Source organism: Sinocyclocheilus grahami, unplaced genomic scaffold (assembly GCF_001515645.1).
Source record: "Sinocyclocheilus grahami isolate Dianchi unplaced genomic scaffold, SAMN03320097.WGS_v1.1 scaffold18.1, whole genome shotgun sequence".
Taxonomy (NCBI): domain Eukaryota; kingdom Metazoa; phylum Chordata; class Actinopteri; order Cypriniformes; family Cyprinidae; genus Sinocyclocheilus; species Sinocyclocheilus grahami.
Window position 1 is genome coordinate 1,416,003 of NW_015505197.1, and position 14,941 is coordinate 1,430,943.

General features: G+C 36.9%; 1 protein-coding gene across 1 annotated transcript; it reads left to right on the top strand.

Annotated features, from left to right (window-relative positions):
• Positions 1 to 5,225: 5,225 nt before the first annotated feature.
• On the top strand, positions 5,226 to 14,544 carry LOC107553151 (cytosolic phospholipase A2 delta-like). Its single transcript, XM_016235281.1, has 20 exons — positions 5,226 to 5,305; positions 7,199 to 7,271; positions 7,402 to 7,538; positions 8,220 to 8,351; positions 8,516 to 8,556; positions 8,704 to 8,746; positions 9,047 to 9,101; positions 9,434 to 9,582; positions 9,702 to 9,815; positions 9,914 to 9,948; positions 10,141 to 10,279; positions 10,782 to 10,918; positions 11,037 to 11,259; positions 11,369 to 11,486; positions 11,684 to 11,821; positions 11,924 to 12,031; positions 12,691 to 12,870; positions 12,980 to 13,149; positions 13,235 to 13,421; positions 13,812 to 14,544. Exons 1-20 carry the CDS (start codon positions 5,297 to 5,299, stop codon positions 14,048 to 14,050), a joined length of 2,427 nt encoding a protein of 808 aa, XP_016090767.1. The 5' UTR covers positions 5,226 to 5,296; the 3' UTR covers positions 14,051 to 14,544.
• The last annotated feature ends 397 nt before the right edge of the window (positions 14,545 to 14,941 follow it).

A 14,941-nucleotide genomic window follows, 5' to 3' on the forward strand; every position in this document is an offset into this window, starting at 1 on the left:
AAACAGCATCTTTGTTTCTGTCTATTTAACTAGTCAGTCATTTCTGTCATTTCAACCATTTTCTTCATCAGCAATTCAATTCAAAGTGTTCTACAAAGTGCAATGAACTTCATCACTTGGTTGTTGTAACTTTGTAGGTTGTAACTTTGACACTATTTCTAGTCTTACTAAAAAAAATTTAGGCAGCAATTTTCAACAAAATTTAAATTAGTTAAGACCACTAATTTGGCAACACAATTAAACCTAATTTATTAATTAAAAGCCGCTTTGTTTTATTTCATTTCATTTCATTTTTTTTAAATTTTACTGACAGACATCACTAGATATGAGATATTAGCCCTTTGTCCAAAGATATGCCAGCCAACTTGATGTCAGCAATCCACAGTGTACAAAATAATTCATTTGTGATTGGCTAACTAAGCACAGAATTATTTTTCTTTGTTTATATTAATACAGAGTTCTGGCATGAAACTCTAGATGGCGCAGTCCGATAGGTCTAGCTCAATTTGACCTGGTGACATCATTGTCACATGGCAGCTGATTGGTTCTCTCCTGTATTGGTAGCCAATGAGCTCGCTGCTCAATATTCAAATACCTGGCTTTTGTTTGCTGTAGCATTTGGCAGCGCACTTCAGAGCAGCCTAAATCAACATCTAAGATAAGTGAATGCCCTTTTAATCCATATCGCTGTATATATTTGCGTGCTCTGCCTAATTGAATACAAAATGAGCAACCTTAAACAATTTTAAAATAAGTGTCATGTTAGCAGTTTGCATTGTATGCAGCAGCGAAATATTAAGCATATTAGCAGCAGCATTTAGCATGTGTTTATACAGCTGGAACAAAAGGCAGTTTAGAGCTTGTAATCGCTCTGAGAACACATTAATAGCAACGAACATGAAAACGGGTTAAATGAAATAAGCATTCTTGTGTATGCATTTCAACTGGGGTTCTCCATATACATCGGCGATTATCCCAGTGTTCATGTTAGTTATTTCTAAGGTCAATGTTTTCATTGTGATGAGTGCATGCGTGGTTGATTTCAGTTGCATGCGCTTATTGCAGTCATAGTGTTGCGGGAGAAGGGAATTAAATGGGTTATATGGCGTTGCTAAAAAGAACATTATTTTGTGTATTTGGTGTAATGCAATGTGTTTATGCGGTTTAAGGTTAAAAAACACATTGTTTTCCATATAATGCACATTATTGTTTCTCCTCTATGCCCCGCCTTTCTGAAACGCGTAGATTTTTACAAAGCTCATCGTTCTAAAAAAGCGAGGTGTGCTGTGATTGGCCAGCTATCCAGTGTGTTGTGATTGGCCGAATACCTCAAGCGTGTGACGGAAATGTTACGCTCCTTAAAATACTGTGATGCCGTCTCCCAGCAGGACGAGACTCGGTGCTCTGCTCGTGCACATCCCATCATTGGTTCTCTTTTAACAGTTCAGTCGATGTACTGTTAGGAGTAACTGAATAATTCAGGATATTGGTTTATTTCGCGTCAGCGGGAGTGTCAGGCACGTTTATAAACCTAATAACTTAAGTAATTTGTGGATTAGTGCGTACTGGATTAGTTAACATAAAACCATGTCTGCATTTGTGATCGGAGAACCAACAAACAACAAGCCTACTCTACACTGCTCAAAATTCGCGTTTGAATCATCATTGGCAAATTATTTAAATATAAAAAACGTACTTACAGACTGTGAGGAAGTCGTGGCCTAATGGTTAGAGAGTCGGACTCATAACCCAAAGAGTCTCGTTCCGGCAGGGATTGTAGGTGGGGGGAGTGAATGTACAGCGCTCTCTTCCACCTTCAATACCACGACTGAGGTGCCCTTGAGCAAGGTACCGAACCCCCAACTGCTTCACGGTGTGTGTGCCCCACTTTATAGAAACAGCCTTTGTGCCACAGACGCATTGTAGGCTACTGGTTCAAGAAACAGTCCTAATCCTCCATAAAATGCGCTTCACACATCTGAATATTTGGGTTGAAATGTTCTGGAACAGTGTTGTAAATACAACTTAATCACTGATTTCTAGTTGTGTCCTCTTTTGGAAGGCCAAACAAAGTAGTTTCGCTTTCACAAGGAAACACACAGCGACTCCACAACATGGCAGCGGCACTACAGCGAGAATAAAAGTTCATCCTTCTTTCTTTGCGTGAACATTTGGGCGGCGTTATGCAAATCTTCCCACATCGTGACGTAGACGTGTGGGGGCGTGTTAGAAGAGCCGTTTTAGGTAGGCGTGGTTGACTCTTAATTTTTATAAAGAATATCTCTTTGGATTTGAGACTTTAGTGTTTGCAACTTTACAGATCTTCTTTATGCACCAAGAGCTTGTAACACTTCAAAGAGAAAGGGAAAATTGAAATCGCATCAAATGACCCCTTTAAGAGTTATCGCTATGTTTGTTGCCGTTCCGACTTCCGAGTGAAATGCGTTATGGGTAGTGTATGTGTTTTCTGAGAAATTTGTTCGTGTGACGTGTTGTGTAATAAAGAAAACGGAGAAAGAACGTTTATATTCTGCTTTATTTGTTCATTCAAGTCAGTCCACCCAGGAGTTTGTGCACTGTAACCCTGATAACTTTATCTACACCAGAGAGTAAAATGGCATGCATCTGCTAACTCTGTCTGTCTCATTGCACGAACACGAATTAACGAGCTGTTATGCTGCCGCTGGGACTGATGAAGTGTAGAAAGTAACAGCAGATATTAAATGACTAAATTATGATACTTGCTCAAGTGGATGCTGGGGTCTTATATATCGGATTGGAACATATTGTTAATTAACATTACACATGGTGCGCGTCTAATTAGAGGCTGCGTTTACACTTGGCATTAACATGCGATCACCGTGATCGGATCATCTGTCAATCAGGACACAGCGCGTTTACACTTGCCACATCAGCTGACTTCTCGATCTGGATAACCGATCAGATCTGTATTTCCCGCGCAATATTTGTGTGAAGTGGTGGGCTTTTGAAAACTATTTTCAGTCGTGGGACATTTTACAAATCAAAATAAATGTACCGAGTCTCACTAGGGCTCTGTTCTTCCGACAGAGAAGGGTATAACTGCAGCCTGGAGATCTCCAAATGGGGGCGGGAACTTAAAAACGGGGTGGGAGCTCAAATAGGGCGTGGCTTCCTCCCATTGACAGACAGGCACATGACATGCATGCAAAAAAATGTCCCCCAATCCACTAAAGGTACAAACTCTGCCCCACAGCTGATTCTAAAGATTTTATTGGTTGTCAATTAAAGTGTTGATTTCCTACACTATGCTACAAAAAATGCTAACCCCTAAACCTACCCCACACCTGACCCTAACCTTAACCAGTGAAATTGACTGCATGGCGGGATTGGCGCTGAATATCGTGGTAAAGAAAGTTGCAGTTCAGGAGATAAACGGTAAAAAGATAAACACCGCTGGCCACGAGCTTTGAGCTCTGCTCTCATGGAGCATATTTATTTATATAGCATTTTATTTTAAATGAACTAGAAACAATGTTTAATTTATGAAGTTTTATTTTGAAATGCAAGTCAATATCAATTGGCTGAAGCCAGAGCCAATGGTGAATATATCTCCCCATTTTGGAGATCTCTGGTCTGCAGTTATATCTACTTGGACAGATCGGGAGAGAGGGGGTGACGTTTTGCGTGATGTCAACCTGCGAATGCAGACACGATGGCTGGATTGCGTTTACATTACACTGAGATCCGATCACAATGCGTCCTCGACTACCTCTGGACCAGGACACGCTGATCGGATAACATTCTGATCTGAAGTGCGTTTACACTTGTCTTTTCAATGTGTATGTGGACAACATCCGAATACAGGTCGCATGTTAATGCCAAGTGTAAACGCAGCCAGAGTTAAGCCGGTCGGCGTGGTAGCCCAGGCACACATAGATAGTAATACATGCGGTTCACATGGCTATTCGGAGCAGCAGCAGTACAAATGTCTTGACGATAGATCTGCTTTGTGGGGCATGTCTTGTCTTTCCTTGTGTGTTCATCTTCATGTGTGTGGATACATGCATGTCTACTGATGCAGCAGTTTATCTTTCTATTCAGCGGCATGCATATATTGGCTTGTATTGTTTTGTGTAATGTGTCTCCTGCTTTGTGGGGGTTTATTTGTGTGTTTTTATATATATATATATATATATATATATATATATATATATATATATATATATATATATATATAGAACATTACATGCCAATCCCTCCGAGAGTTGTCATGACAGAAACACTCATGACAACAATATTTTAACAAAATCAGGTAGTGATATGAGTGCTGTTCCACACATAAATTATGTGGCAGGTTCTTCTGGCCAATATGACTCATTTACTTAGAGAAACTGAAGTTTTTGCTGTGATTCCCTATTGTTTCTATGCACTGCACGTCTATGACATCAATAAACCGTTTCACTATAACACTGTAGTTTCAATATAATCCTAGAGTCTTCCCTGGAGTAAAAGCAGGCTTTGCAGGGACATGAATGAATGTCAACTTTACAAACAAACCACACTAATGAAAGGACATCAACGGCCAATAAATGAAAGTGCTATTATAGATTCAGAAAAAGAGCATTCTTATGGAGTTGAATGATAGGGCTTCATCTCTAAATCCAAAGATTATTTTAGGATAAGCAGATTGTTGGATAATCTGTTATCAAGAATGTTATTTCATAACTTTTCCCCCATTGTATGGAAGTATTTCATACACAATCTTTTGCAAAATGAGCAAAAAACAATGCAACGTTAATGTTTATAATGGCTCAATTTTCTAAGATTAGACCTTGAATCAGAAGGAATGTAATGATTACAGTGCATGTGAATGAAAGAGTGCGAGGCTGGTATTCATGAGCATGGAAGGGTTTTCATAAAAGCACAACTTCCTAGTAATATAAATGAAATCTTAGATTTAATGAGCTCCAGGATATGTCGCCTTTGCTTTTATAATTAAAAAGAGTCCACACCAAACAAGGTATGTAATGATGTCATGTAGCCATTGATAACAAATGTATTTTTAGCAAGAGTTTTTGTCATGCTAACAGTGAAGTATTCTAGAGATGGAAGATGATCGCAAACAGAGGGAGGAGGATTTTTGATTCCACCCTTAAACACAAGACACTGTCAAATATTGTATCAGGGTGCAAAGGGCTGGAGATAAACAAGTTTCACAGGTGTTCTGTGTTCTATTTCACTTTGACTAGTGAGATCTTCATTTCATCTTTTGGTTTTGAGACTTCACTGTAAGCCTGCTGAGGAGAAAACAACAATGCTGAAGGTACCTAAACTCACAGATATTTGACTGATGAATTTAACAATTCATTTAGACACTTTTGTAAAACGGATAATATACAAAACTGTTTGGATGAGAATTTGTGAATTCTTTTTAAAGGGGTCATATGATGCTTTTTTTTTTTTTAAAGATCATTATTTTGTGTATTTGGTGTAACAGAATATGTTGACATTAGGGGTGTAACGGTACACAAATATGACAGTTATGGTATGTACCTCAGTTTTAACGTCATGGTTCGGTATGATTTCGGTATAGCAGGGGGAAAAACTAAACTTTTTTTTTTTTTTTTTTTTTTATATTTCAGAGTGAAAAAGATAATAGAGTGAAGTAAGGACTTGATTTGATTCCTTCTGCATTTGACTTGATCAGGAAAATTGGGCTATGACATTACTGATTAATAGGGGTGTAACGGTACACAAATATGAGTTTGGTACGTACCTCGGTTTTAACGTCACGATTGGGTTTTATTTCGTTATGGCGGGGGGAAAAACTAAATTTTTTTTTTTTTTTTTTTTGAACAAGTTGCTCTTTCTTTAAATGCATTCAGTAATAGTTTACATTTTCTTAGTGATAAAAATCTACCTCAGCTTAAAACTATAGGGAGCCCTTTTACATTATAAGGTTATAATTAGGCCTAACAACTTAACCCAAACTTTTTAACTTTTTTTAAATAGATGATCAACACTCAACTTAAAAAAAATAATAATAAATTGTATGCAAACATGTAAATTGCATATAATGCCGTTTTTAAATTAACTTAATACAATTTCTAAGCTATTTGTTCAAATGTATTCAATTACACAGTGGCTGTCATAGCATGTTTCATAACAGATTAATTTAAACATACTGTACATTAAGTAATTAAGACTAACAGGTTTAGTAAAATATGAGCATATGGTGTAATATTTCGCAAAATGCTCCTAGTCTTCATTTCTCTAGTGAACTAACAAGCTGTGGACACTGATGACTTGCTGAGGTAAATTAAATGCTATGTGACATTTTATTTCCACGCTGTATTGTTGGTGTTTCCGTGGTTGAAACTGATTGAGCAATTAAATGAGGCATGAGATGTTCAGTCATGTTTATTCGCGTTAAAACTAGTAGTACAGAGGAAGGAATGATCGCGTTCACTCGCGCTCCGCTCTGCACAAATCTGCGGGGCGTCACGGCTCAGACACAGGAACCGGAGCTGATCGCGGCCGCTCTAGTCAGTGCTTGTGTTGGCATTATACCAGCACGTTTCTGAACCGTCCCAGAAGCAGCTCTCGAAGGCGTTTATACAGCGATCTGTCATGCCACATCAAAGACTGTCAAAACGCCATTTATTATTTGAATTTCCTCTTTGAAGTATATCTCTTTGGTTTTGAGACTTTCGTCTTTGCAACATCAGGGATCTTATCTATGCACAATCAGCTTGTAACACTCCAAAGAGAAAGAAACTTGAAATCGCATCATATGACCCCTTTAAAACTGAAAGTAGAACATTTAAAGTGAAATTAAAACCTCTTTCTGACAAGACTTATTTGCTTGTTTTGCTATGATAATAAAATATTTTTATGTAAATGTATTAACAACAGCAATATAAAAATGCAACATTTAAGTTAAAAGTGCAAAAATGTTCTACTTCAAACTTCGTACAATTTAATGTTACTTTCATTTGTTTGAGAAATTTACCAGCAATTTAAGTAAAAATTGTTTCTACACTTCTTTTCAGTGATATTATACTGTATATAATAAGTACAGCCTGAAGAGTTCACTTCAAATTAGTTAAATAAATTCACATTCCATATCATCTTACATAAAGCATGTTGCTGTTACAATTTCAGATGAAAATACTGCTACAGCTCTAAACCAGTTTCATTTCATTTTGCTTCACAGAAAGAGTTCATGCCGTACTGGAACCTCAGTGTCACAGTGCTGCAGGGACAATTCAGTCGGTCGTATGACCTTTGTGAGTCCATCAGCCCTCAAAAACATTGTGACTTGTGGTGAAATATTGATAAAAATGCTTTTGATTTACTGAACACTACATTCTACACATAACAAGTGCTTAGTGTGCTCTGATTTTGCTCTCTCTCCAGTGTCTAAATGTGACTGCTACGTCGTCTTAAAGTTACCCACGGCCTGTGCCTGCTGCCATCGCACCAAAACTGTGAAAAACAGTGATGCACCAAAATGGAATGAAACCTTTCATTTCAGAGTGCACAGCGGTGTCAAGGTGAGCAAATCGGCTTTGGACACTTGCAAGAAAACTCTTTTAATGGAAAATAATGTGCTTGCATTTTAGGGATGCACGATATATCGGCCACCATATCGGTATCGGCCAAAATTTTCATATCGGTGCATCCCTATTGCATTTATTACTGAGGGCTTTCTTAACTAAAACATTTCGTTGCAACTGTGCCTTGCCCTTCCAATCTCAGCTGACAGCATGAAGTGATTCTCCACCCTTGTTCTTGAATAAGTGATGAATGACATGCTGGTTACGTCACTAACAGTCACATGCTGGTATAACCGCAAAGTAATTCTATACAAATAAGAATAATTAGTTATTATATAATTACTTAACTTAACTAATCATAATAATTATTCCCCAATGGCTACATTTGTTCCATTGCCCTGGGAAATAAGAACACTAATTCAACAATTTTTTTGGTTGTTGTTGCATATCAGAACTGCTGCCATATTATAGGCCAGGATTTTATAACGATTTTATTTGGTTGTTTTGCTTTTCTAAAGTAATTAATACTTTATGAACTTGAGTAAAAGTGCTTGGTTGTGACATGATATGATAGGTTTGCAAAGCAGAATTTTGACCTTATATTTGAGTCCTCTAGTGTAGAGCAAGAGAAAGCATTTGAGCTAAAATAAGCTCACCACTATGTTATTGTCTCTTCAGAACATTCTGGAATTCCACATATTTGATGCTGACAAGTTAACGAAAGATGACTACTGCTCCACCATCCTATTCGACGTCAATAACCTCACACCTGGACAAAAGCAAACAAAATGCTTCATTACAGATGATAAGGTAAATCATTTGATGATCAAACAATCATTTTATTTTTTTGTACAAAGTCTTTGAAGTGGAAGGGTTTTGTGTACAATACTTTAAATGAGTGTATGAAAGTCAAGCATTACAAATATAGATTTAGTCCCAACCATCTTTTTGATTATTATATACTATTTTTCCAGAAAAAGAGTGAGCTGTGGGTGGAGTTTGAGATGACTGTGAGGTAAGCGAGATAACAATTGAAAACAATAATGGTGGCGTTATTAACCACATAGTGAACATTAGTTAGTGATCGTCTTCCTCTTTATGAAAAAAATCATCACTAATACTTCAGTCTGAACTAATGTCATTTTATCTGTTCCTTTTCAAGCTCTGAGAAGCCTGAACCATACTTCTCAAATGGAGTGCTGATGGTAAGAGTTTTGATGCATTAAAAAGAACGGGTTCTAAATGATCATGATATTCATGTAATATTATATTTAGTATAACTTCAGATACAGCTAAACCCACTTACATGTAGATGTACATACTGTATTCAGTAAAAACCTGTATATGCTTCTTTCATTTGATAAATCTCACAACATTTTTATGACTGTAAAAAATCTTAAACCGCGCATAAGGAACAAGTTCAGCTTTCCATAAAACAAAACTAACTGTGCTTTGGAAACCTTTTTGAACTAAGTAGTACTCTGAGTTTTTCTCCTAATTTTTAGGCAGGTCCATTCTGTGCACTGGATGTGAAGGTGGAAAAATGTCTAAAGACTAATGGTAATTTTTTTTTATTTAAAAATGTACAAATTTTTAAATAGAAGAACACTGGATTATTATTATTCTATCCGTACATGTCAACTTTTAACTAACCTCAATCAGATATTAAAATTTATATGAGGCTTCAAAATAACCACTGAAAGCTTGAGAAAATTGTATTTGTAAAATGTATATTATAAGTGATCATTCTATTCCATAAGCATAATTAACATTACATATACTGAAACAAAAATAAAAGTTTTAGATTTGCTATATATGTCTTTGTTCAATTTTAAAGGTGCTGCATTAAGAACGGTGCAAAAATATGTGATATGTTTCTGTGTTTACCTCAGCTGAGAAGGACATGATGTTAAAACTGCGAGGCGCATACAAGGAAGACTGTTTGATCCCAGGCTCTGAGGAAAACCCCAGCTGCTCACAGACTATTCGCTACTACATCAACCGAGACCTGGAGACTGAGTTTAGTCTCATCCCACCAAATGTGTGTCATTGAATAAACTGATGATTTCTTACCTAATCAATTTATCAAGCATGCATATTGCTGAAAGCTGAGAGTGTGTGATGCTTGTTTATTTGTTTGCATGTTTGTTGCTCGTCCAGGCTGGGGCAGAAGAGGACGGGATAAATCCAAAGACTGCAGACATTCTGTCATCAGTCCCTATGAAACCATTAGCAGCCAAACCACAGATTAAACTCTGCATGCCTGTTGGACAGGTGGGTACTGATAAAAGTTAAATTTGAATGGTATACATATATTTCTTCCAAAATAAAAATAAAATCTATCAACTAACTGGAATAATACACTCTTTTAGGGTGAAGTGGATCTGCAACTAAGCACAGAGGGCCGGTAAACAATTTGAATGGCTTATCTCTAATTAGTTCAGGAACGGTTAAAAAAACTACTTTGGCATGTAATCCATCAGCCAAACCTGAATGATTTTAATTGTGTAATTGATCGTAGTTAAATGAGACCAAGCACTGTAAACCAGTCAGATTCCATTAATGTGTGTGTGTGTGTGTGTGTGTGTGTGTGTGTAAGCTCTGACGAAAGGGTGGATGTGCGTCTGGATTTTGATATTCCAATGGAAGAAAATAATTTTCTGGTGAAGAGACAAAAAGTCGTGTCACAAGCTCTTCAGAAAGCTTTGAATCTCAGCTCTGCACCTGAACCCAGCAAGGCAAGAAAACAAACACAAACTTGAGTATTTGCACATTCAACAGACACACTTCCTGGCAGTGTCACCTGACATGCAGTTTTACTGTTGTTCCCATCAAATTTAATTGATATAAAAATGTTAATGTATTTATATTTTAATAATTTCATTTATGCAACACAGAAATATGCTATTTTCTGTAAATGTGTGAAAATTCCAATACATTATGTAGAAGAATAACAAAATAAATGGCAAAACTATTGCAATGCAAACTAGTGTTTATAATTGCAACAATACATTAAAATAAGGATAAGAAATACCAGTTTGCAATATCAACCATTGTAACCGGCTGTACAGCTAAAAATAACTGGAAGCAGACAACACCATAAGCTTTGCAAATTCAACATTCAAATTGCCCTCAGGTCTTACGATAAAAATAAGGTGGATATGGCATGTCTTGTTGTGACGCTTGTTTGATTAATTGATGAAAAATATATATACTTGTAAGACTGATGTGACTTCTCAGGTCCCATTGGTGGCTGTGGTGTGTTCTGGCGGCGGGACCAGAGCGATGTGTGGCACATTTGGAGGCCTAAGAGCTCTGCAGAAACTCCAGCTTCTTGATACAGTCAGCTACATCACAGGGATTTCTGGCTCCACCTGGTGAATATAAGGAGCACTACAGGCCTGTCCATTTCCAAATCAGTGCTTCATCAGGCTTTGCTTCAAAACCCAGGCTTTTGCTTCATTAAACATCAAACTTTCTTTCATTGTCTCATAGGACTATGGCTTCTCTTTATGGTGATGCTAACTGGTCAAACAATGACCTAAATGGGGTTATGGAGTCTGTAAAGAAGGAGATCTCTAAAAGTGTGTTCAGTATATTTTCCCCAGAGCAGCTACGGCACTACAAAGAGAAGATGGAAGAGAGAGGGGAAGAAGGACACCTAGTATCTCTTGTCGATATGTGGGGTCTGGCTATAGAATACCTCATCCAAGGGAAGGTACGGAATACCCTTGACCGCACAGAGACGAAATACATTTTAAGCATAAATAAATGATAAGCAGATAAGTTTCTCAATCAGAAACTTTATAAATTCTTTTCTTACTCAGAAAAAAATGGGAACACTATCTGACCAGCAGATGGCACTATCAAAGGGCCAGAACCCTCTTCCCATCTACACGGCTCTCAACATGAAGAATGGCAAGACAGGATGTACCATAGAGACTGGTAAAAATTGATTTTAATTTACTTTGGCTGGTTTAATTTGCCTGCTACTTCCTGTCTTACAAAGATAAAGGGCCGTTATGGTTAAGTTAATTATGTTTGTTTCTCAACGGATCAATTGTAGCTCTCTGTATTGACAGCAACTAAAAGTGCTTACTGTAGATGTTATCCATGTTTCTCTTTGTTCTTTTCTCCTTCAGAATGGTGTGAGTTCACCCCATATGAGGTGGGATTTACCAAGTATGGTGTCTTCATACCTGCACAGAACTTTGGGAGTGAATATTACCTCGGCCACATGGTCAAGAAACTCCCAGAATCTGGAATTTACTCTCTATTGGGTAAATATATTCAAGTACTCCAAAGGTTGAGGAATGAATTTGAAGTTAAATATAATGACTGGCAGTTGTATTCATATTAGTCCAAATGTGTTGTGTTTGCAGGAATATGGAGCAGTGTTTTCTCCCTGAGTCTGACTCAGCTTTGGAGTGTTGTCACTGGAGTGATCCCATCCTGGGCCAGCAAGATTGGGGAAGAAGTGAACCAGACAGGTAAGAGGAAGGCAGGGACAATGAGTAAGACTACCTGAGCAAATACTTTGTGCAGCTTCTCATATTTTGGTGCCCTTCAGCTTTATCGCAAGTACCCTTGTAAAGTATAGAAGTATGCTAAATTGTATTGAATATGCACTATTCAATAGTGCAAATCAATACAATACAAAAAAACTATACTTGCAGATAACAAGATTAATTGCATAAAAGAGCACTTAAGTGTCCTTAAAGAGAGTACACTTTCATTACTTTCATAACACACTTAAGTACACTGATTTTTGTAATCTCAAATTCAATGTTTTACTTTACATTTTAAATCATTATTTTTTAATATTCTTTTGTCATGCTTTAAGTACAACTGTTTTGATGTGTTGACTAACAAGTACATGTAATGGTGTTATTTGATATTACATTTAATATAATTTAAATGTACTACATTTTAACATGATCATTGTGTAAATATATATTTAAATGCATGCAATCAAGTGTCTAAAAACATTAGTACCTTAAGGGAGAACTACTCGGACTGAGTAAATACTGTGTAATCGCAGCTTTACCAGCTGTGATTACAATTTTGTGATGGCAAATATTCTGTTTTATGTTCAAATTTGTTTAATCTATTTGCCAACAATGAAAAAGTTATCATCCTTTATCTGTAGACACAGATGACAAACCATCAACGTCAGACACACTTCAGGTCAGCCCTATGTCTGACTTGGCAAAAAAGCTGAGCAACTTTCTGACCTGCCGCCCCATTATCAGCCAAGTGTTTAATTTCCTTAGAGGCTTCCACCTGCACAGGAACTACAGTGAGAACTGTGACTTCACCACATGGAAAGGTCAGAACATCATTTATGCTGTCAAGTTTAGCCTAATTAGTACAATTCCTCTCTTGAATCAGTTTCATCAACCTGGGAAAGGATTAATTATAAAGTAGACTCTCTGCAGACACGCATCCAGATGCCTTCCCAAACTCCCTGACACCAGCAGATGCCACACTTGGCCTGGTGGATACTGCTTTTGTCATCAAGTCAGGATTCCCTCCTGTGTTACGCTGTAACAGACGCGCGGACATCATTCTGTCCCTGAACTACGCTTGGGACCCGGACCACTTCAAGGTGAGGAAGACCACAAAGATGATGTCAGATTACGAGGAGATTAGGATGAAATGTGATTCTGATTGTTTCTGTTTGTGTCCAATAGGTCATTAAGCAAACTCAGGAGTACTGCGCTGAACGCAAGATTCCGTTTCCAAAGATCGATTATAAGAAGTTGGAGTCCGAGCCGATTAGGGAAGTTTATGTGTTTGAGGATAAAGAGAATCCAGATGTTCCCATAGTGATCCACTTTCCCTTGGTCAATGTCTCATTCAAGCAGTTCAAATCTCCTGGTGAGTACCACCATCTGTAACCTGTAAGTTGGTGTTATTAAATGGATAGTTCACCCCAAAATTTAAATTCTAGCATTTACTCACCAAAAAGTAAATTTTTAGAATTATTAGAACAGTTTTGTCCATGCAGTGATAGTCAATGGGATCCAAAACAGTGGACCCTATTGACTTTCATTGTATGAACAAAAACACTGAGGCATTTTCATCTTCTGTGACCTGCAGAAGAAATAGTCATACAGGTTTTTAATGTCATAAGAGTGCATAAATGTTGGCAAATAATTTTTGGTTGAACTATTGCTTTAATAATCTTAGACATTCTCCTTTTGCATGAAGAGATGCAGTAGATTACAAGGTGTATTTATATTAACTAATTGTGTGTTTGTGTGGCAGGAGTGAAGAGAGAGGGTAAGGCAGAGCTGGAGGAAGGAGATTTTGATATTGACTTCACTAGTATGTTCTGTCCATTCGCCACTCACAACCTTGCATACCAACCTGAGGATTTCCAGAAGCTGACCAACCTCACCACCTACAACATTCTGAACAACACAGATGTCATTTTAAACACGCTGAACAAAGCACTGAAGAGAAACATGGAGAGAATTCCTCTCACAAAGGCGTCAAAATTCTGATTTGATGTTGAGAAGAGAAGTTAAAGCTGACAGCAGGAGCGATTGGAGAGTGATTTGTCTATATTTAACTTCACCCAAAAATGTCATCGCTCATCACCCTCATATTGTTCCAAAACTGTGCTATTTCCTATTTTTTTCTGTAGATCAGTTAATACAATAATTTACTCTTAAAAACAAAAGTGAGGGGGACCAGGAACTGTCAAGCTCACTAAATGACATACAGCATAATACAAAAGTACTTGCCATTTCCAAGTGTTTTGAAGTCATAAGATAGCTTTGTCTGAAGGACAGCCCAACATTAAAGTTCATAAAAGTATTCACCAAAATCTGTCTCCATAGCTCTCTGATCTCATTTGTGTTATTTCAATATACGTATATTCTAAATTGGATAAACATGAATGTGAGTAAATGATGTAAATCAGATTTTTCATTCATTGGTGAAATATTTTTTTCACAACATTTGTTATTCAACTAGAGATTTTATATTTGTAGTTAAACAATGTTAAATGTGTGCACTACTGTTCAAAAGTTTGGAGATTAAAAAAACCTTATGCTCACCAAACTGCATTTATTTTATATTTTCAAATATAATTAAAATTTCTACTTTAATTACTAGTAGAAATTAATCTAATTAAAGTTGTTCAAAAAAGTGCAATAAACTTACTTGGTTGTAACTTTGTTGGTTTTAATGTTGGCACTACTTTTTTATTTTAAAAAATGAAGGCAGCTATTTTCAACAACAAAAACATTTTTAGTAGTTTAAGACCACTACTATGGCAACCAAAACAAATATCGATTTATTATTTGAAAGATTAGTTATTTTATTTGCAGACATCACTAGTGTACAATGATTTCTGATTAGCTAATTAAGCACAAAAGTTGTATTCCAAA

Bases quoted from the DNA above. Each gene is read 5' to 3' on its own strand.
- LOC107553151 (XM_016235281.1), top strand. The intron at 8,352-8,515 runs GTAAATCATTTG...CTATTTTTCCAG, and splicing joins GCTTCATTACAGATGATAAG to AAAAAGAGTGAGCTGTGGGT. The intron at 13,422-13,811 runs GTGAGTACCACC...TTTGTGTGGCAG, and splicing joins CAAGCAGTTCAAATCTCCTG to GAGTGAAGAGAGAGGGTAAG.